Source organism: Anthonomus grandis, chromosome 3, assembly GCF_022605725.1.
Source record: "Anthonomus grandis grandis chromosome 3, icAntGran1.3, whole genome shotgun sequence".
NCBI classification, from domain to species: Eukaryota; Metazoa; Arthropoda; class Insecta; order Coleoptera; family Curculionidae; genus Anthonomus; species Anthonomus grandis.
The window spans coordinates 25,202,384-25,225,126 of record NC_065548.1 but is presented as its reverse complement, the minus strand read 5'-3'; the positions used below and the strand labels follow the sequence as shown (position 1 = coordinate 25,225,126).

Sequence of the window (22,743 nt, the reverse complement as noted above, 5' to 3'; positions counted from 1 at the left end):
ATTTTACACCACAATACAAATTTTAAAATTAACAGCTGATCGGACTTTGGACCTTGGACCAATCTTGACTGACGGTTCTCGATTCTTTTTGTGGACAACAGATACTGAGTAAAGAATTAGAATGAGTGCCAATGCTTTATAGAGAAATATCTCATTAATGGTAAGTTCTTTAGTTATATAGCTCTTGCACGTTCTCTAGATCAATTATAGTACGCTAGTTCTACTGCTCCATGACATAGTATTGGAAGAGATTTTCGGGAATAGCAGCCCCAATAGTTCATATGCACAACCATATATTAATATACTTCTTAGATAGGACACTCCCATAAGAGCCAATAGAACACTGAACGTCGATTGACTGTTGCGTCCTCTGAATGTCAAAGAGTATACTGACGGAAGTGTAAATGGGTCTGTGACGTCATACTAGCGGGTAATTTAAAATTTGATTATGGTCCCAAAGTTTAATTTTGCTTTGTTATAGCGTGCGCTTAAAATTAGTGGGAAATGTATGGTTCTTTCGGAAATTATAAGCAAACTGAAAAAGTGTTAAATTGGGACTTTTTTTGACCCGAAAGCATCGACTTGTCACTTTTTCTACTTGCGTACTATAATTTCTAAAAGACCTATACATGATCCTATTAGATACATAGTATGGTATTCAAGAATGAAACAAGAAATTATAGCAAAAAGTTATACGATACAAATTAACAGTTGTACACGCTTGTTAAAACATTAATAAAATATAATAATTAAACACAAATAAAATATAAAAATTCTTTCAAATTTCATAATGTATAAACTTACAACTTAATATAATGAGAACCTTTCTTGTATAAAGAGCAAATTTTTCAGGTAGAATTTATATAGGACGTCGCAAAAGGTTATGGTATACAGTGCTTTTCTTTGAAGTTCCCCCCCCCCCATTTATTTTTTGAACGGGTCAAAAAAAAATTTTGAAACTTGGCATAAGTAAATTGGTCTATAGATACTATTTTTTACTGTAAACTAGGTAGTTGTAAATTCCAAGATGGCGGCTGGGCGACATCTTGAGAAAAAATTTTAAATAGAAAGGGAGGTCGTGTAGTACCTCATTTTAAAGGTCTCAATGAGTACTTTATAACCCTGAAATATTAGACCCATATCTTAACTCGTTTCAAAATGGCGGCCTAATAAAAAGTATTTATTTTTATTTTAACGTTTTACATTTTTATGATTTTTGAATAGGTAAAAATCAGTGTACGAAAATAAATGCGTCACTATTTTATTTTGACATAAAAACGACAGTTCTAAATGTCAAAATAACATATATTTGTATATGAGCGCCATCTTGAATAAATGCATTAAATAGAAATCTTGTGTTACCTCATTTAAAAGGTTTTATTGAGTACTTTTAATATTTATTACATGGACTCGGTGGACTCCGTTTTGACCTGTCTAAAAGTAACAGCCAAAAAAATACACTGTTCGCAAAAAAAATCGCATTTTGAAACGAGTTAAGATATGGGTCTAATATTTCAGGGTTATAAAGTACTCATTGAGACCTTTAAAATGAGGTACCACACAACCCCCTTTCTATTTAACATTTTTTCTCAAGATGTCGCCCAGCCGCTATCTTGGAATTTACAACTACCTAGTTTACAGTGAAAAATAGTATCTATAGACCAATTTACTTATGCCAAGTTTCAAAAATTTTTTTTGACCCGTTCAAAAAATAAATGGGGGGGGGACTTCAAAGAAAAGCACTGTATGTATAAAGGCAATAAAATTTTATAAATTTCCAGCAGTGTGTACTTAGTTCTCCTAGTAAATATTATTACTTAAATAACTATCAACAAATTAGTAATAAAAGAAACAATAGTTCATCATTTTTCTAATTGCCTTTAAAAATTTCAAACTCCAAGATTTGTATAGAATCCAAAATTGCTCATGCATTGAAACTGCTGAAATTGCTCTTCTCTCAAGTCGACTATCGAATTTAGAGTAAGTTTTGACATTGGGGCTGTCAAAAAGTCTATACACAAACAAGGTGAACTCTGCTGCGTATTGAGCATTCCTGGTTAATTTATTTTGAACTCCAATGTCTGGAAATAAGCATATTTTGCAGTATTAAATTTTAAAATCATTATAAATAATTAAATCTCACTTCATTTAGCCATATTGCTAATCTAGGAACCTATGGTATTACTAAAGAGTTAGGTGCAGTTTTTGACTTTCAATAGTTTCAACCCATCAACATATTCTATTGTCGGCTGCTACTATGTGATGTGATCAGAAGTACCGTCATTTGGGGTGAATTCGGACGATTTTCCGGTATTTTTCCAAATAGCAGCTACATTTATTTTTTTAAAATAAATAAATTTCTTTCTCTTTTGTCGATTCATTCCACACAAGAAAAAAAATATATTCTCATTTCTTAATATATTTTTTTAACCTAAATAGTGTCCGAATTCACCCCTATGTGTGGGGTGAATTTGGACACTTATTGTTTTTTGCCTATATTCGAATTTTGACATGCATTGGGTTGTAGTCGGACACAAAAATTGAAAATAAAAAGTTTCCCACGTCTCTAGATGAAAAAAAAATATTTTTTTGGATATGAGGAAAACACAATAATTGAATAAATAAAACAAACTCCTTTGTTAACTGAAAAAATATTCTCACAAGAAATAAACATATTATTTAATTATTATAATAATATATTATTAAGAAGTACTTATATTACCCGGAAATTTAAATTGGTATCGGCCCCTTCGTGCGTCTTTTACAGATCTGAGAACAAGCGTTAGTTGACGTCTTTCAATGACACTTTCATCTTTAGTTTGGGGGTAAGTATAATAATCTCCTATCTTGGAAGATTCGTGCTTTCTCAGAAAATAAACCATATATGTATCTTGATCCAAAACTTCCTTGACACAAGCGACATAGTTTTTTATTGTCTTTAAGTTGGTCAATTCTACTATGACAAAGGTGTCAGTTGTTATAATTTCGGCTTTTGGATCCTCAAAAGCACCCTGGATTTCGTTATTATTTCCGCTTTGATTATTTTCTCCATCAAGTTCATTTTCTTTTTCGCTTTCACCATCAAATCGTTCATCGGCTTCATCCTCATTTGACAGATCTAGTTCATATGATGAATCTGATAATGAAGAGGAGATCCTTCTGTTTGGATGTTGTATAGCTTTTCCGGGAGCCACATTGAGCTTTTTGCCTCTTCTACGCGTCGGTTCTTCAGTAAAGCATTTATCTTGAAGTAAGCCAACGAACGTTTCAGACCATTCATCAGGAACATCATCCTGAGCGTTTGGAACTGGAATTTTGTTTAACACTATCTCCGGATTCAAGGGAAAGATTCCACATCCTCGAAATCCCGACTTGATGGTCTGCTGCATTGTAGGTTCCATGGCAGTTAATGTGGTTTTAAAAACTCTGGGAAACTCTGATTTAGGAATACATCCCTTATTTTGTAATTTCCAATCTGTTACTGCAGCCCGCCATTTTTTCTTCAGTGAGGAAAAAAATGCCACGTCTAAGGGTTGAAGAAGGTTTTTTTTATGGTAAACACAAGCACAAGAGGAAAGTCCTATGTCACTCTTGAAGTGGTGCTTGCGCGAAGATATTTGTGGGCGTTTATCTTGAATCGCTGTAGGTTGTATGCGTCGGGAAATATGTGAGGTGAAAGCCCGTTCTACAAAGAAGATGTTCTCCAGATGAATGAGTCCCGATACAGCGACGTCCTTGGGGTAGGCAGGTAGGCGGTTGTAGAGAGCCCCTTCTACTCCCCCTTCCACCCACGTGGGATATAAATGTGTAGCTTTATAAACTGTGTAAGGCGGTAGTAATTGGTCAGATGCAGAAATAGCCATCATGATAGAGATGCTACTTTTACTTGAATCCATTATTCTCTCCGCTCGTTTTGAGCCTTTATGACACAACACTTTAACACGACCCGGGTCATCACTCATGTTAGTTTCATCGTAATTGACGATGTTCGTATCTGGCACTCCCTCCAACGTGTCCCTCAAATTCGAAAAATATTCCACAATAGTTTCTCTATTCACGTTTGCTCTGACACGTTTAATGTTTTGTGCGAGTCTCTCAGTTAGACGCCTGTTTCGATTCAAAAAACAATAAAACCGCAAGAGTGGTATCCTCTGGCATATTATCCTACCTGGCATATTATCTCGGAACTTCGCTATCCTCATTCCCTTACGATCCAAATAGCTCTTGACAACATGTCGTATATCGGATCGTATGAGGGGAAAGCCCCATTCACCAAATTTTTGAATTCCCTCTGCCAAAAATCTTTCATCCTCTGCCGAGAGTGCAGTTTGCCCACCTTGTTTTTTACTGCGCTTATTTTTTAGTTTATCGCTGATGGTTGATTCCGGAATCATATAGGTTTCTGAAGCATCACGAATAGACCTTCTGCCCCGTCGAACATCCTCTAGGACCCGTTGCAAGGTCTCTGGCGTAAAGTTCATAAACTGGACACCGAGTTTCTTCACATATTTACGTGGCATGGCTGTCCGAATTCACCCCACCTAGTTTAAAATTTTCCCCTTAACGAAAAAACCAAGGTCAAAAGTCACAATGTTTTTATGCTAAATTGTTGTTTATATAATACTTTTGAACTATTGTTAAAAAATGCACATTCAAATATTTCCTAATTCTCCCACCAGAAGTTTCTTTCTATGGTATAGAGAAAAGGCAAAACATAAACAAATATTTGATGTTATAAAATGAATACTCACCTTAAGTTGAATTGTTTTTACACTGTGAATACATGAACTACATGCATACTTAGTCGTGTCACAGATGTAAATAGCTCCGCACTACTACACTGCGGAGCTATTTACATCTGTGAGTCGTGTCTAAACGTCGAGTGACGTGAAAATCTAAACAATGTTACCGACAGGAATATTCTTGCGCAGAAACGCATTATGTCTGAATTCTTCCCTACTGTTCGAATTCACCGTAGATGACGGTAGTCAATTCTTTATAATCGATTACAGAAAGCATCTGGCAGTGATGTGAAAGGAGAAATTTGTGGCTAATTGCATCTTATATTTAATCTAAGGATAATATTGCAGACAAACAGTCTAGAATATAATAAACAAAATAAATGGGAAGTATCAAATAATGGATATAAGGAGATTATTTTAAAGTTTGGTGAGGCACAAACTGATCTGTTCGCATTCAGAGCTAATATTAAGTATATTAAATATGTTTCTTGCCATGACGATCCAGATTGTGAGGCTATTAATGCCTTCGCATTATCCTGGACAACTCTTAAATTTTACATTTTTGCTCCACTTTTAAGAGCTCTTAAAGTTATTAACAAAATTATTTAAGATATAGGAGAAGGCATAGAAGTCTTTCAAGAACGGAGCTCATAAGCCTGGTACCCACTTTACTTAAAACTTATTAAGGACAATGTATAGTATTTCCTCCTAGGCATAATTTATTTTCATCTTCTTTCAGAACGCAACATCCCACGTCAGAAACCCTTTCCCTGGCCAGGTTATCTGTGAGGCACTTAGATTAAATCATATTCCGCAGGAATCAATTGAAACCATGGACACTTTGTCGAAAAACATACTTTTACAATATCAGTGTGCTTACACAGAGTGGTGGATATTCTGCATAAAAGAAAATATAAATCCTTACACGGCTGGGATAACTGAAGTTTTAAATATTGGTGCTTTTAATTGCTGAAGATCGGCTCTCTCTTATTTTTCCAGGAAAAATATTTAAAAAAATTGATAATCCAGAGATTTTTAAAAGGAGTTTCAAGATCTTGACGAAGCAAACCACGTTATAAGATAACATAGGGTCCTAAAATCGTTTTACATTACATTGAAGCAAAAAATCCCAACAATGAGTCTCTAGATCTAAAATAACTTTATGCAACTACATTCAACAAGAAATGCATCTACACCGAAAGCCTAGAAGCAAGGTATAATAAGAACCAAGAATCCTTCGATATAATAAGAATAACTACCGGTTGGAACAACAACATTTACTGCCTGATATAATTGATCTTTCTGTGATAAATCTCTATTTGCAAATACAATTTTATGAAATGGTTAATAAGACAATATACTGATATATAATATATTTATTATTCAACCAACGACTTATCCAAGGCTTTTGATTGTGTGAGTCACAGAATTTTGCTGCGGTAACTCGAGATGTATGGTTTCAGGGGAGTTGCTTTTAACTGGTTTTGGTCCTATCTTTCGAAAACTCAGAAAGTGCTCTTTGGTGACACTAAGTCTAGTAGGGTACTCATTGATGCTCGTGTGCCTCAGAGCTCCCTCCTCGTCCCTATTTTGTTCTTGTTATACATCATTGATCTGCCTCTGGCCTCTGTTTTTGGAGAGTTTACACTTTTTGCCGACGATAAAACTATACTTTGACATGATAACAATCCTGAAAAAATGAAAGTTTCCATGCACAGGAATTTGATTCTTATTAAGCTATGGTGTGATGATAAAAAGTTAGCTTTTAACATCTTTAAAACTAAAACTCTATCCTTTAGGTGTGCTAATTGCTAATTCCCTTAACTTTGTTGTAGCCAAAAATGCTTACCATGCTCTCATTGAATCCCATCTTAGGTATGGAATTGTCTTCTGAGGAGTTTGTTCCCAGTATCTGTTTAGTTCTTTATTTGTTATGAGGAAGAAAGTAATTCGCTATATGTGCCATGTCCCTTTTCGCACTGCTTGTCGGGATCTTTTCCTGAGACATTCCATCCTAACTTTGCATTCCTTATGGAACCAGCTTGTATTGTTCATAAAAAATCCAAATTAATTCTCCATCTGCGTACAATCTTCGTAACACATTTTCTCTGCCTCTTCCTTTTTCAAGAACTAAGAGGGTAAGGGCCTCTTTTATTTGTATACGGTGACAGGAAGCTTTTTAATCAGTTACCTCTTAATTTGAGGAATACTGAATGTGACCTTAAGTTTAGGAAAACATTAAAGATTTTTACAAAGCTTTTTACTCATTGGATGAATTTTACGCCAGACACTTGTAGTCATAACGTTTTGTTTTATATGTTATTTACTAACTAGTTTTGATACATGTATTTTATAAGTTTTAAACATTTACCTATAATGTTTCCTCTTTTTGTTTTAGAAATATTTCCACTACTTTCTCTTTTTTACAGCTTTGTTAAAAACTTTTAGGTTTATAACAAGAAAACCATTTTTGAACTTGAAAAAAAAATGAAATTTGAATTTGTACTCTCAGGAAACCAATTATGCCTGGTCTAGTAGTCTAGAGTCCTAGTCCTAAACAAACTGTTGTAAGTTATAAGTGTATGTATTATATATTTGATCTGATATTTACCTGGAAAATGTGTGCGTCATTTTAATTTGAATTGGACCAGGAATTTTTTTTTATTTTCTCTGTCCTTATCCGTAGTGACATCTATATTCGTGATCTTTAAATATGAATTACATATCAAACTGGCATCTGTCATACGTGGAGTTGTGCATATGAACTACTGGGGCTCTATTCCCGAATATCTCTTTGAATATACTTAAACAGAGAGCAGTAGAACTTCTGTACTACAAGTGAATATAATAATTGATCTAGAGGACGAAGCGCAAGATCATATAATTACATTCGAACGTCAGGTAAGTTCGTTTGAGTTAGTAATAGCTGCATCCGGCCACTCCACACAAGAGAAAGTTATTGCCATTTCAAGTGGAATTAACTGTAAACCTACCTTTACTCGCAAACATTAAACGTCAGTCAATGTCACAAAAATCCTATTTCTTAACCTCAAATTTTTTCCAGTCATAACACACGAAACAGGCTAAAAAAGTTTGGGAAACATCTGGAAAAAAGGGCTAATAATAACATAAAATTGACATAAATTACCATGGCCGAGAAAATATTAAAGTACTTACATGATAATGGGGAGGCAAGCACCTTAAAGTTAGCAGAACTTTTCAACGAAGCCCATCAGAAAATTATTGGGACCCTAAAGAGTATACAAGCAAATGGAGATTTGGTAACAGCTGAGCCTGTTAGTGAGAAGAATATTGAACTTACTGACGAGGGCAAGCTGGTAGCCAAAGAAGGTAGGAGGAAATTCATTATTTTTGTCAAATGTTCTTTTTAATATTACATATTGATTATGGATGCAAACAGTGACTCGAAAATTATCTAACTTTAAATTGGTCAAAACTATTATTTTTATTTCATTTACATTTAACTTTAAACCAGTTTGTTAATAATCAGATACAATTTTAATATTATAATGTCACTATTAATACTTCTAACTGCAAATTCAATTTCCTTATGACTGTGTGGAAACAAGTAGATCCTGCATGTGTGATAATTGAGTTAGGACTTATAAAATTGTTGATGTGAGTCAAATAAATAGTATCATTCAAAAACATGCAGCACAGTTATGTACCTTTAAAAAAAATTTTCATTAAATTAAGAGAGGAAACCCTAATGCAAAAGGCACTAATTTAATCTAATACATTTAAAAATTTAATTTCAGCAAATTTTTTTAAAAAATTGTACTTGTATTGACATCAAATACAATACCTATACTGGAACAATACTCAAAATGAGGTTGAAGTATATTTTTAAATAATTTGACTCTGACAGAAAATAATAAACTTAAAATTCACTGTCCTTTTAGATTTAATTCACTATCAGTTTCAAAGCCAAGATCATTTAATAGTTACTTTATCAAGCTTAGGTTTTGTATTGACCAACATTTTTTTTTAATTCATTGTTGGGAACATCTTTAAATTTTTAGGAACTCATCAAGAATCAATTGTCTAACTTTCATTATTACTTTCTCCAGCTCTACTATATGGTATTGTCATCTGCAAATAATCAATGGTCAATAGTTTTATTAAAGTTAAAACACAATTGTGTTTACACATATCAAGTATAATATATAAAGAAAATATCAACTTAATACAATTTATTTTAAGAAGTTAATTTACAATATAACTTCCTCCAAATTTAAGTATAAACAATCAAAAAAATTATATAATGGATTTTTTGTTAGTACATTTATAACATATTTATTAAAATGACTGTTTGATAACTTCCTCTCAGAAATAGGAAGGGCATTAAAAAATGTTGGTCTGTAAAATCTTTGACTATCCTGTGACCTTTTTCGACAACAGTTAGTAGTTTGGTAACAGGTTTTTTTTGTATGGTATCATACTGATAAAGATCTTCATGAGATACATAACCATTCATGCTCTTGTTCACATGCAACATTTAGAAACTTTATTCCTTCAATAAAATTAATATCATTTATTTTTGTTATTACAGTTAAACATTTTTATTATACATATATATAATTTCATCTTTATTAACAAGAAGATAATTTGTATACAGTATTTTATCATTTTGAAAGGGAAAAGAGAAGAAGACTGAGTCCAATGTCTCCTTCCCCACAATTACTTCCTTTGTTCCATATGAATGGTTTAATCTTGACATGTATTGGCCAGAAGGCACTATTCATTAAATTCTGCTCAAACTGTGGGCTCACAATGATTTTGACTATCTTTTCTTTAGGGCTCTTCTCTTTCTCTAGACTCAATTTCGTCACAAGAGATTATTTCAAAATTATTCATTTCAATAAGATCTTTCGTCTGTGCAATAGTGGCATTTGGTGCTTGATTATCCTTGTAGTTGTGGACACCAATGTGAAATTACTTCCCTGAATTTCTTGTAGGTTTGCTTTGTTTTGGGTTCCAGCTTGAATCATTTTGTGTGTAATTTGTCCTGATTTCTGCTCCTTATTTATATCTATATTATCATTGCACAATATAGAGTGCCATTTTATTAGCTGTGTCCACTTCTAGCTGTGTAGGTGTTTGAATGCTGTTTCACTTTTTCTGAGCCTTTTCTTCATTGCTTTATAGAGTTTTGCACATCTTTAATAAGTGTACTTTCAATCTTGGCTTCAAATATCTTGAATTGTGTATTAATGCTGCCTGTAATCCTATCTTTTAATTTATGAAGCTATCTTTTTTACCTGTGGAACGTTTAAACCCATCCTTTATTAGCATTATCTGAAAAAGTAGAATTAATTATTGGCATCTGAATTCTTTTTCTAAAGTAGGTCTTAAATCCAATAAAATTTAAGAAATAATGGCCTTAATAACAAAAAATTCTATTTTTTGTAATAAAATGTTAGAATCGATAGTCTCAATGTCATCTATATTATCATTCAGGCAAGACTGATATGCATATTTTTCTATATAAGAGTCTTTGAGAAGAGATAAAAAAGTGATATGATAGAAATGTAGAATTTATTTATATAGAATATATAATAGAGAGAAATATAGAGACAGTGATATGCTTATTAACAAACCACTGTCTGAAGTTTTATAATACAAAAAATTATATTATAGAAATGGCTATTAGTTATTAATATTTCATGTAAAAAAGAAAATATTCAGATACAATAATCAGCAATGTTGTAACAAACCCCTACTATTACCAGAACATTAATAAAAAAGTTAAACTTAAAATAGAATACCCTCAGTTACTTGTCAATTAAATGACTATTGACTAGATTTAAAAAAAATAAGAGTATAGTAACCTTTAGGGACTAAATATTTTATAAAGCCTTTTGAATCTAATGAACTCCTTACTTTCTTAGTATGTGTGAGTAAGTAAATTGTATAGCAAATTCAGAAATTCATTCAAAGATAATAATTATTTATTTAGTGTTTTTTTTCACTATTCAAGTACTTTTAATTCTGCTTTTCTTCTGAACGGCTTTGTCACTGAGAAGTACCTCTTTTTTTATAATAAATCATGTCAAGTGATATCTCTTGTATGTTTAGGAGGGGTTGATGAATCAAATCACAAAATTAATTTTAACCTCTTTTTTAATTTAAAAATGTTACGCACATATCCACTTTTGCATTTCAAGCATGGTACTTAATTTTGCAACAAATTAAAATATTTATGTTTTTATGTCCCTATTTCTTGTTTTTTTGTCAAATTGAGAGCAGACTGTTATGTTTTCATAGATATAAAATAATCTATTGGCGACGACAAATTGTATTGTACAAAATGTATATTTCCATTTATTTTTCTCCTAATTAATTACCTCTTATATATCTACCTAATCAAAAAATTATTTAATGATTCATAGAAGCCCTCCCCATCATTGTAACTGGTGGAGATTTGTTTCACACCTTCTCTCATTTTTTATATTTTATCTTATCAATTTATAATAAACCCTATTTGTGCCTTACATTGGTAAATAAATAAATAAAATAGACAATAGAGCAGATTATAGATAAAATAAGTAATTTTTGTCAAAGTTTGATAAGTAATTCATGAAACAATCAAAATATCAAATGAAATTATATCTTCTACAGGTAGTCATGAGGCAAATCTGTACAAAGCAGTTCCAGAAAGTGGAATTGCCCAAGCTGAACTCATGAAATTTCCAAATGCTAAAGTTGGATTTAGCAAAGCCATGTCCAATGGTTGGATATTTGTTGATAAAGCGGTTAACCCCCCATTAGTGAAAAGAAAAGTACCAAATATAACAGATTTAGTAAGAAATAAAATCAAATTATTTATTATACTATTAATTATCATTTTTATGTAGGTTCAAGACCATTTAAAACTGGTGGATGTAGGAAAACATTCAGAATTAACTGATAAAGAAAAGGCAGAATATAAAAAACGAAAACTTATACAAGAGGCAGTTATCAAGAGCTTTCTGTTGAAAAAAGGCCCCGAATTTAACTTGAGCTTAAATAAATTAGAAACAGACCTGACTGCTGACATGTTGACTAGTGGAAATTGGAAAAATTTGAAATTCAAATCATACAATTTCGATGCCCTTGGTATGTGAGACCATATCTGGACCTGGTCTATTTTGGACTCCTAATTTAATCTATATCTTGCAGGCGCTCCTCCTACTTCGGGTTTTCTTCATCCCCTATTAAAGGTCAGGGCAGAATTCAGACAAATTTTCTTAGAAATGGGCTTCTCTGAAATGCCTACTAACAATTATGTGGAAAGCTCTTTCTGGAATTTTGATGCTTTGTTCCAACCCCAGCAGCATCCCGCCAGAGATGCACATGACACTTTCTTCGTGTCTGATCCACAGTACAGCAATAAGTTTCCTGAAGATTATTTGCAAAGGGTAAAAACTGTACATAGTAAAGGAGGATATGGATCACAAGGGTAAGTAGTGGCAGATTCGTTTTTTACTTTTTTTTCTCCTTCATTTACAACTTCATATGATTTTATTTTGAATAATAGTGTTGAAATAGATTCTTAATAATTTTTATAGAAAATTTGTAAAAAATCTTTGCTGTTGTGCTAAAATTGTCGGACTTTTTTAAATTAGTTTTTGAGGATTATTGGCTCTCACTTGGCTCTTGGCAGCCATAGTGAGTAATAAAACATAATAATATTACTAGTAATAAAATATAATAATTAATATTAATTAATAATTACCTCCATGTGAAATGTGAAAACGTCGACTTTAGAGGCTTTAACATGAAAAAAGGTAATTGGAAGTGCAAAAATTATGTTTTTGTAAATGAGGCGCTAGTAACAAGTGGCCTGAAAGATCCAGGAAGATTCAATTATGCAAACCCTGGGATTATTAGTAAATAGAACCAACGTGTTAAGTGAAAACGTTGATTTGTTGTTGATAGAAACTGAAGAACTTAAAAAGGAGATAGCTAGTCTGAAACTTCCGTCATCAGTGGATTTTCAACTGTGGAGCCTAAGAGTTATGCATCTGTGACGAAATTGAAGAGAAGTATTTTGGTAGTACAGCCAAAAAAAGATTCCAAAGATGTCAAAAAGACTAAAGAAGTTTTAAAAAATAAGGTTGGCCCTGCAGACATTGGTATTGGGATGTCTAAAGGAAGAACTTCAAAAAGTGGAGGTGTGATTAGGAATTGTGGAAGCAAAAAAAAATAACCAAGGTACAGTCAACCATTCAGGTAAAATTGTGAAAAAGTTAATATAGGGTGGAACCGTTGTTGGGTTTATAATGATTATACACTGTTATAAATCTTGTAGTTATATTGGAAAAGTTTTTTTGTTCTAAATGTAGTGGCGACAATGATGTAAAGGATTGTGTAGCAGATAATCCTAAATGTATTGAAGCAAATAAAAAATACGGTTTAAAAACTTATGTCGATCTCGTGGTTTGGGATGTTAAACGATGCGCAACATTACAAAAACTTGAAAACCTTTAAATAGGGAAATATCTGAAATAGCAACTAGATCATAATGCTGATTATAACTCCGATATAGTTAAATGGCCAAGGATATCTTAATAATAAGGACAGTCTTGATTGACTCTTGGAAACCAATGATTTTGTTATTGTCAGAAATAGATACATCTTCCGAGTAGGTGTGAATCGGGAGTTAAAAGGTATAATTTGGAACAGTGCACCACATCAAATAGAATGAATGGGGAGGGAGGAGGGTTATTATATTGAAAGAACTGATATTAGATATAAGATTATACCAATGTCAGAATGTTTTGAAGGTTATGTATGGAATTAAAGGTCGCTAGATTAAAATATCTGTAGTGTATTAGGTCATATCTCTCCTCAGAATCAGGATCTTAAGTTTGTCGAACTACTTGATTTAAATAAGTTACATAAAGGGTGTAAATATTGTGGCTGGTGATTTCAATTTTGATCTAATGAAGGTTTCATTTTACCGGGACAAAATATTAAATAGTATTTACTGATTTAAATTACTCAGTTAGTTAATAGTTCTACAAGGATAATAACACAAGTAGTACTTTGATTTATTATGTTATATAAAAATTAAAAATGTATCTCAGTCAAGATACACCACACACCTAAAATAATAAATAAATAAATAAAAAAATAAATAAATAAATAAAAAAATAAATAAATAAATAAATGCAAATCAGTGATATTTCATTGTGTCTCCCAAAAACTGTTGCACAGTTTGTAGATACTTTTATTTATTTATTTATATATGGGATGTCCCCATTAACGAAATAATTTACAACACAAATTAATAACCTACTCATAACAAAAAAAAATAATAAACAATATTCTTTAAGTAATTAAACAAAATTTGGCCAATTTGTAAACAACCTACTTATGAAATTAAATAAGTAATGAATAAATCTCGCGATTATATAGACAATTAAACCAATAAATTGAGAATAAATTTGATCCAATTAAAAAACGTTTCAAACTATGTACATATATAGTTATCGATTTTCAATAAAGTCAGTCAAACATCGCTTTAACCCAGAAAAACCCTGACATATGTACATATACAGGGTGATTCAAAATTGAGTGCAAAGATTTCAAGGGCGTATTTACCAGCCAAAAATAAGAACTTTTTTTCATATAAACGTGTATTGCTATACTAACTTGCTTCGTTTTCTAGATACAGAGTGTAAAAGTTTTTTAATAAAATCGGTTTTTTATCAATTATTCAAAATCCTTTCAGCCGATTTAAATAAAATTTGGTAGGCCCTTTTGTCGTCATAAAGGCCCTCCTTTGGTGGGAATAAAATAAATTTATTAATTCCAGTGCCGTTTCAGGGAGCTACCTACTTGATACTTATAGGTAAAATTATGATACGCTACCGCTTTTTTGACAATTTAATTTTTTTTTAGATTAAGCGGTTAATAATTTAACTTTCTTGCCTCTTGAGCCTTACTCGTATCTAGCTTTGTTTCCAGGAAAAAAATCAAAATCTGTGCCTGGCCCTATTAACAAATAATAAATTCGCATCGATTATTGAGATTCATTTAATTTCTTTTCAAAACTTAACTTAGCTTAAGTAACAGATACATACAAAAGCAGATTTTCATAACAAAAAAAAAATATTTTTTTTATTAAAAACTTTTACACTCTGTATCTAGAAAATGAAACAAGTTAGGACATTTATAGGGAAAAAAGTTCTTATTTTTGGCTGGTAAATACGCCCTTGAAATCTTTGTACTCAATTTTAAATCACCCTGTATAGTTACCAATTATATCGTGACAATTAAACTCATTTCCCAGCATGGGAAACCTATTAATAGGAAAATATTTACCATAATTCATATGGTGTTGTTTAATTAGAAATAGTGACATCTCTCTAAGATATCTGGTATTGCATCTAAAATTTACAAGTCTTAATAATTCAGGACAATTAATACTACCATTAAGAAGTTTATAGAAAAAAAGTAAATCATACCTGGTCCTATAAATCTCAAGTGAAATTAAATTTAGCATCTACCTAACGTCCGTTATAGATAAATTTGGCAAATTTAGCCTCCAAGCACGGGTTCTGAGAAACCTATTTTCAAGACTATCCTCTTTTAAGGCTATGAATGTGGTTTAAATAATAGGGGGACCATACTACAGAAGAGTAAGATAAAATACTACGAACAAGAGTAATATACAGAACTCTAAATGCAGAGACAGAAAAATCACGAGAATTCCATGTCCAAGTAAAACCAAGAACCCGAGAGGCTTTATTTAACAGGTTATTAATGTGGGGAATAAATGTCTTAAGAGCTGTCAAACCGTACACCCAAATCTCTAATTTCTGTCACCCTCGAAAGAACCGCTGTATTAATATGATGGTCAAAAGCAGCTTTGAATTTAGTAAAGGAGATAACAAAACATTTATCTTTATTGAGATGCAAGGCATTGGATAGTGACCACTTGTACAGTAAATTAAGAACCTCTTGGATTCTATGGCATATCATTCTATCATTGACAAATAATAAAAATAGGCAGTATTTTATAATTCCATGAATATCATTAATACATAAGTTAAAAAGGAGAGGATCCCTGATGTTACCAAAATTGGAATTGAGAGTGAACTTATAATATAAACAAGCTGAAATCTCTTGCAAGTAACTTTTTAGCCAAGAAAGAAGCCAGGGAAATCAGGGAAACCATAAAATTTTAATTTAAAAATAAACAAAGAGTGAATGACAGAGTCAAAGGCCTTGTAGAAATCTGTATAGATGGAATCCACCCGATATCCATCCCCAAAGGCCTCAACAATGTAGTCATGATACAATTTTAGATACAATGCAGAGGTAGATTTACCCTGTCTAAACCCATGTTGCTCATTGACCAGGAGATTTCCGCAATGCCAAGTAAGGTGTTTGTTAAGTATGAACTCAAAAAGTTTAGGAATGGGAGACAGCATAACAAAAGATCTATAGTTTTTTATACTATCTCTGTCACCATTCTTGTAAACAGGGGTTATAAAGCTATCATGCCATTTATTAGGAAAAGTTTGCAATCTAAGTGACAAATTAAAAAGGGTATGCAAAGGTTTTGTTAAAGTGAAAATACATCTTTTATGAAAAAATTTAGGAATATTATGATGTGCATAACTTACTTTATCCTTAAGGTCAGAATCAAATACCTCTGAAAGTTTAAACTGAATAAATGGGAAGTCAACAGAAGTTACCTAGATCTATCTCATTAGAATGATAGACGCTAGAGAAGTGGTTAGCAAATAAGTTTGCTATGTCTTCGCTTGATTCAGCTGGCATGCCATTAAAATTCATAGCATTTGGAATGTTATGACTTTATTTTAATGAGTTAATATGATTCCAAAACTGTTTGGAGTCAGATTAAATTAAGTAAAATCTGTATTGTTGTGGTGAATTCATAATGAGTTACTTATTTTATTGGGTATTACGTCACTTATAGCAAAAATCAATTTAGAAATTACTATCTCACACGCTCAAAAATTGAAAAGAAGAAGAAAATAGACTTATTCACGTATTTAAAAGAAATATGAACTCAAATCTATAGTGATACCGTTCGATATACTTAATTTAATTTAAGTTCAATAAGTTTTAACAACAATAATTAACTTGAGGTATACATAATATATTTTTAATATACCTAGGATTGAGGATTAATCTATTAATCTCTGAGCTCGTTTCTTCTTTTCAATATCCTACCTAACTTTGTTATGAATATTAAAATTAAAAAACGATAAAAACAACGAGAAGACCTACTTATTTTTTTTTTTAAATGGCACCTCCATTAAAAATTTTTTTTTTTAATAGCTTTTTTAATTCTGAATACAATGGAAAAAAAAGTTTTTTTTCCATTAATAAGATTGAACGAATATATTGAATACGATTCAGTTATTAATATCAATAGTGCTCTATTATTTTTGTATTGAATTTTAAAACCCATCGGTCCGGCGGCATATTTTTGTGATTTATTAATTGAATAATTATTTTAATATTGTATTCAGAATTAAAAATGCTGTTAAAAATTTTTAAAAAGAAATAGGAATAATAGTGTTACTGAGATAACTCCTTGGCTGATTGTTTGGTTTCTGATATAGAATGTATTCTAAATAAAATGTGTCCTAAATTGAAAATTACCATGAAGAATAAATATAAGAACAAAAAGTTGATTAACTATGAAGTCAATTAAGAAGGAGGAAGAGAGGGACGCGTTATATAAGAGGGCGATTCAAGAATTATGGTCAAATTCTACTAAGTAAAATTAGGATAGAAAATAATAAATATTTATCGAGAAATAATATTTATGATAATAGAAACAACTTTGCAGAATTATGGTAAGATCTTAAATCTTTGCTACCAGGTAAAAAATATATTTTACCTAAAGAGATAATATTTCAACAATGAGCTATAGCAGAGGAAATCATTTTAGCAAAAAACTTTAATACATATTTTATCAACAATATAGATCATTTTGTTAATATTTTAACTCGATTTTCAGAGGTTGATGACATATTTGCAAATATACCTAAATAAATTTAAAAAGACAAGTTTAAAGGAAATGACATGCACAATTAAAAATACTAAAGGTGGTGAAGATGGTATTTCGAAAAGGGTGCTTCAGGATGTATTTGACATAGTAGGAAACCAATTATTACACATTAATAGATTTCTTGGAAATGGGGAGTTAAAGCATCTCCTGAAAATTTCAAAATGTCTCCCGTTTTACCAGCTCGTTTTAAGTACAAAACTAAGCTAATGATTTTAGGCCAATAAATACTGTCCCATTTTTTGAAAAATTGCTTAAATTAATTGTAAGAATGCAACTTAAAATTTACTGTAATAATAACATTGTGGCAACAAATCCATCAGGAATCTGTTATTGTAAGATTAGTGATGATTTTAATAGGGAAATTGTTAATAGTAATTATATTCTAGCAGTATTTTTGAACTTCATAGATCTTTCGAAACAATAAATAGAAATCCTTTATTAACAAAATGGGAGTTAAAGGTACAGTTTCACGTGCCATATTTATATAACAGAAAGCAGGTTGTGAAACAGTTTACCGGTTGTTAAGTTTGTTAACCATGGCGTCCCTTAGGAAACTGTGTTGGGTCCTTTGATTTTCCTATTGTACATAAATAATATAACTAAAGTAAGCACAATGAGTAAACAGTTCTATTTGTGGACTATTTAATGATGTACGTGATAGAAAGCGATCCAAGTAAAATGCAACAAGTCTAAACTATGATTTCAGTAGAATATACATATGGTTATGCGATAACAATTTAAGTATTAATGCGGCTAAATCAAATTTCTGTGTTTTTGGGAGTAAGAAGAGATTAAGTGCGGCAAATTTAAATGAAATTAATATATTTATAAAGAATGAAAAAGCCGGCTTTAAAAAATACCAAACCTTAACTTTTATTCCCATGTTATCAAAAAAATTAAGTAAAATCTTTTGTTTCACACAAAATTACTTCTTTATAATAGTATTATTGTACCCCATCTTAATTCTTGCTCGGCACTTCTATTTGGCATCCCTAACTACAAAATCAAATAGAATACAACCATGAGGTTTATTTTAAAGTGTAATAGATATACGCTAATTGATACCATGTTAAACGTTTTAAACATTATGTCTGTGGAACAAAACATTTTATTTAACATCACTTAACACTTTAACAACACTCGTATGTTTACATTTAAAATTAAAAATAATTTGTTTTCTAAATACATTTTTAAAAACATGACTATTTAGTGATATGCACAATTATACGACATAAATAATATTAGTACTAGACAACATGGATATTTCATACTGAAAGGCACATTTACGTCTGAACGAATAACAAATAATATTCTGCATTCCAACCAATATTGTAAACAAAAATTGTAACAATTTAAACGCATTTAAAAATATAATTTTAAATTATACTAAATATAAATTTAAAGAGTCATGTATTTCCCCCCCCCCCCCCCCCCTCAAAAGGGTTTAAATGCGAATAAATTAAAGTTTTATTGTTAAAAAATTTAAGTGTTTAGAGATTCGGGATTATGAATTTTAATTTGGTTTGTTCTTTATATCCTATTATGTTTTCTGTATGCTATCAAGATAAATTTGTACAGGTGTCCCAAAAGGTCCTTACAAAATCTCACCACATATTCCTGAGATCAAACTAGGCCGATTTAAAGCAACTTACCTAATCCGAAATTACTCTGATTCCGACATACAGGACGATAAAGGTGAAAAATGAAAGTCGTTTTTTTTTTAATTTATAAACATTTTTTAACATATTATTTTATAATTGTCTACCCAAGGGTTTCTTTGCATGCGAAACCCCAATATCTACACCTTTTTACTGTGGGCATCAGAGGGCGCTTCACACTGCACTTTTAATGGTTTAAAATGTCCATACATTATTTCTCTGTAGTTTTAATTTTTTTGTTTAAAAAAAACAATTTCCTCACTAATTTTAGACAAAAAAGGTCCTTTTGTTTGAACCCGCTAAAGTTCGTTTTCGTGTTTTCGCGATACTTCGGTTTTTTGATGTTCGATGTCTCACCAATATATTAATATATTTTAAATAAAAAAATTTAGTTGTTATTAGTTAAGCACGAAATTAGTTTATTAAATAATACGGATTTTATCAAAATTGTTCAATCCCTACACCTCTATTATTTTCACGAATACCAAGATTTATACGCCTAAGAAAATTAAAAATAACCTGGACCTTAAATCACATTGTTTTTGTACCACTTGAAAGTTGCAAATAAAGTGATGCCAGGGTATATTTCATATAAGTAAAGAGGGGTGCTCCATTCTCTGTATAATCAGGTTTAATGTTTTAAACAGATATGTGCTCCATATCCAAATCCTATGTCCTGTTTGGGTCCTGCTTGGTGAATACATCAGAAAGTTAATATTTTTATTAGTATTTATGTAAATCGGATAATTTTCTCAAAAAATTGAAAATATGCTTCTAATTTTTTTTTTATTAGGCTTTAGCACAAAAAAAAATTCAATATAAGAGGAGAAAGAAAATAAGTTTATGATCTTGGTAGTGTTGCAATATAGTTATCACTAATACTTAATAGAAAAAACTCATGGAAATCTAACATTTTATAAAACATATTGATAAACCTATATTTTACCTCCAGAATAGTTTTTAAAACATCTAAGAAATTTACTCTTTGTATTTCTTGGAAAATATTGATGTTTACCAACATTCTCTTACTGTATTAAAAAAATTGGAAAATGATACGATTTTTTCATATGATGATCGACAAATATAAATTTTTCAATTTTTTTAATTACATAAGATCTATTTTATTTATTTACTAGGAATTCAAATTAGTAAATAGTATCAACAATTGTTTTTTATTCATTCTGAACTTGAATAAAATGATTGTGACAGATAATGCAACTGTGTAAGATGCATTAAGATCAGACGAGCTATTGTTTTCAGTATTTTGAGTTTAAAACATATTGCAACAACTAACTATAGTAGATAGAACAATGGCGCAAACCATATTAACTTACATGCAAAATTTTCTAAAACTCATTTCTCTCTCGAAAATAGCACTTTTTTATATATACCGGGTGGTGCGTCGCCGAGCGGAACATAGGAAATCCCATGTAAATTTTAAGGGGGTCAATTATTGGCTTCCCTGTACATTTTACAGAAAAAATGTAAGATAACTTTTTGAAAAGACCAATCTGGCAAACCTTCGTGCAAAGTTTCAAAAAATTTTAATAAGCGAATCTTGAATTATTCAATTAAATGTAATTGCAAAATTAGCAAATTTTCGGTTCAGGTAAAACCAGACACCAGCCACCAGCAAACAATTTGTTATAAGGCTTTGTCAAATCTGACGTACAGCCGAATACAAGAAATGTTTTTTTTTCGTTTTATCAATCTCACAAACATACATTCAAAGTAAGACATGTTAACAATACTTTTTTATCTAAACTTTTATTTAATATAACGATGAAGTTAAACCAATAACAATTATCGATTATTTCAAATATCGACTGTCACTGAGTTATTGACACTTTTCCTCACGTCAGTGATAATATTCATTTTACTGGTGCCCGTTTGGTTTTACCTCAACCAAAAATTTGCTAATTTTGCAATTACATTTAATTGAATAATTCAAGAATTGCTTATTAAAATTTTTTGAAACTTTGCACAAGGGTTTGCCAGATTGGTCTCTTCAAAAAGTTATGTTACATTTTTTCTATAAAACGTGCAGGGAAGCCAATAATTGACTCCCTTAAAAATTACATGGGTTTTCCTATGTTCCGCTCGGCGACGCACCACCCGGTATGTTAAAACTTTAACTGTTGTTCTGTCACTGATAACGCAAAAGATCTTTAATCTCTATTTCGATTTTTTTTCAAAAAATTATAGTTATGTATAAGTTTTTGCATGATTTTGACGTATTAGTCGAAATGTATATTATTGGACCACATTTAGAATCCATCAATTACAAACACTTCTATGTTTGTTTTATTTGGATCAAGTGATTTTGATGAAATTACGATTCTTTTATTTGACTGAATAATTCTTGTAGTTATCGTTATGACTGGAAATTAAAAGAAGCGCAGAAAAATCTTCTTAGAACTCATACCACTGCAGTAAGCGCTAGAATGTTATATAAGGCAGCCCAAGAAAAAGAATTTAAACCATTGAAATTATTCAGTATTGACAAGGTAAAAAATATAAAAAATTTAATAATTTCAATTTAATAATAATTATTTTTTTTGCAAAGGTTTTCAGGAATGAAACCTTAGATGCCACCCATTTAGCTGAATTTCACCAAGTGGAAGGTGTCATAGCCGACTACGGTCTAACCTTAGGGGATCTCATAGGGGTTTTTGCAGAATTCTTTAAAAAATTAGGCATAACAGAATTAGAATTTAAGCCGGCTTATAACCCCTACACCGAGCCGAGCATGGAAATTTTCTGTTTCCACCCTGGACTGGGAAAATGGATAGAAATCGGAAATTCGGGAGTTTTCCGGCCGGAAATGCTGAGACCTATGGGAATTCCCGAGGGAGTCACGGTTATCGCATGGGGCCTTTCATTAGAGAGGCCTACGATGATTAAATATGGCTTTAATAATATTAGGGATTTAGTTGGGCCAAAGGTGGATCTAGAAATGGTACAGAAAAGTCCAATTTGTCGGCTGAATAAGTAAGGGATTTTGTAATCGTGTATTTGTAAGCTTAAAAATTGGTTTATTTATGAAAATAAAATTTTGATAAACGTTTGACACTGAAGTTTTTTTCTATAAAATGTTTAATTTAACTACATTTAATTTAATTTAGATTTTTTTCTAAAATTTTTAGAAGCATATGGCTTAAAGAAAATCTAGATTATTCCAAACCTAAATAAAAATTTGCTATTACACATAATAAAAAAACTGTAAAATACACAATAAGCTAAGTAATAACACTGAAATCGTTGTTGGATTCAGGCCAAAAAT

The 22,743-nt window shown here is 31.1% G+C and overlaps 1 protein-coding gene across 1 annotated transcript; it reads left to right on the top strand.

The window, feature by feature from the left end:
* The first annotated feature begins 14 nt into the window (after positions 1 to 14).
* Positions 15 to 22,530, top strand: LOC126734624 (phenylalanine--tRNA ligase alpha subunit). The gene is made up of 7 exons (XM_050438320.1): positions 15 to 160; positions 7,807 to 8,093; positions 11,385 to 11,566; positions 11,621 to 11,861; positions 11,925 to 12,204; positions 21,829 to 21,967; positions 22,027 to 22,530. Exons 2-7 carry the CDS (start codon positions 7,892 to 7,894, stop codon positions 22,453 to 22,455), a joined length of 1,473 nt encoding a protein of 490 aa, XP_050294277.1. The 5' UTR covers positions 15 to 160; positions 7,807 to 7,891; the 3' UTR covers positions 22,456 to 22,530.
* The last annotated feature ends 213 nt before the right edge of the window (positions 22,531 to 22,743 follow it).

Excerpts from the sequence above, each read along its gene's own strand:
- LOC126734624 (XM_050438320.1), top strand. The coding sequence starts at position 7,892 with ATGGCCGAGAAAATATTAAAGTACTTACATGATAATGGGGAGGCAAGC. Across the intron at positions 8,094-11,384 it reads CAAGCTGGTAGCCAAAGAAG|GTAGTCATGAGGCAAATCTG; the intron begins GTAGGAGGAAAT and ends TATCTTCTACAG. Across the intron at positions 21,968-22,026 it reads AATTATTCAGTATTGACAAG|GTTTTCAGGAATGAAACCTT; the intron begins GTAAAAAATATA and ends TTTTTTGCAAAG.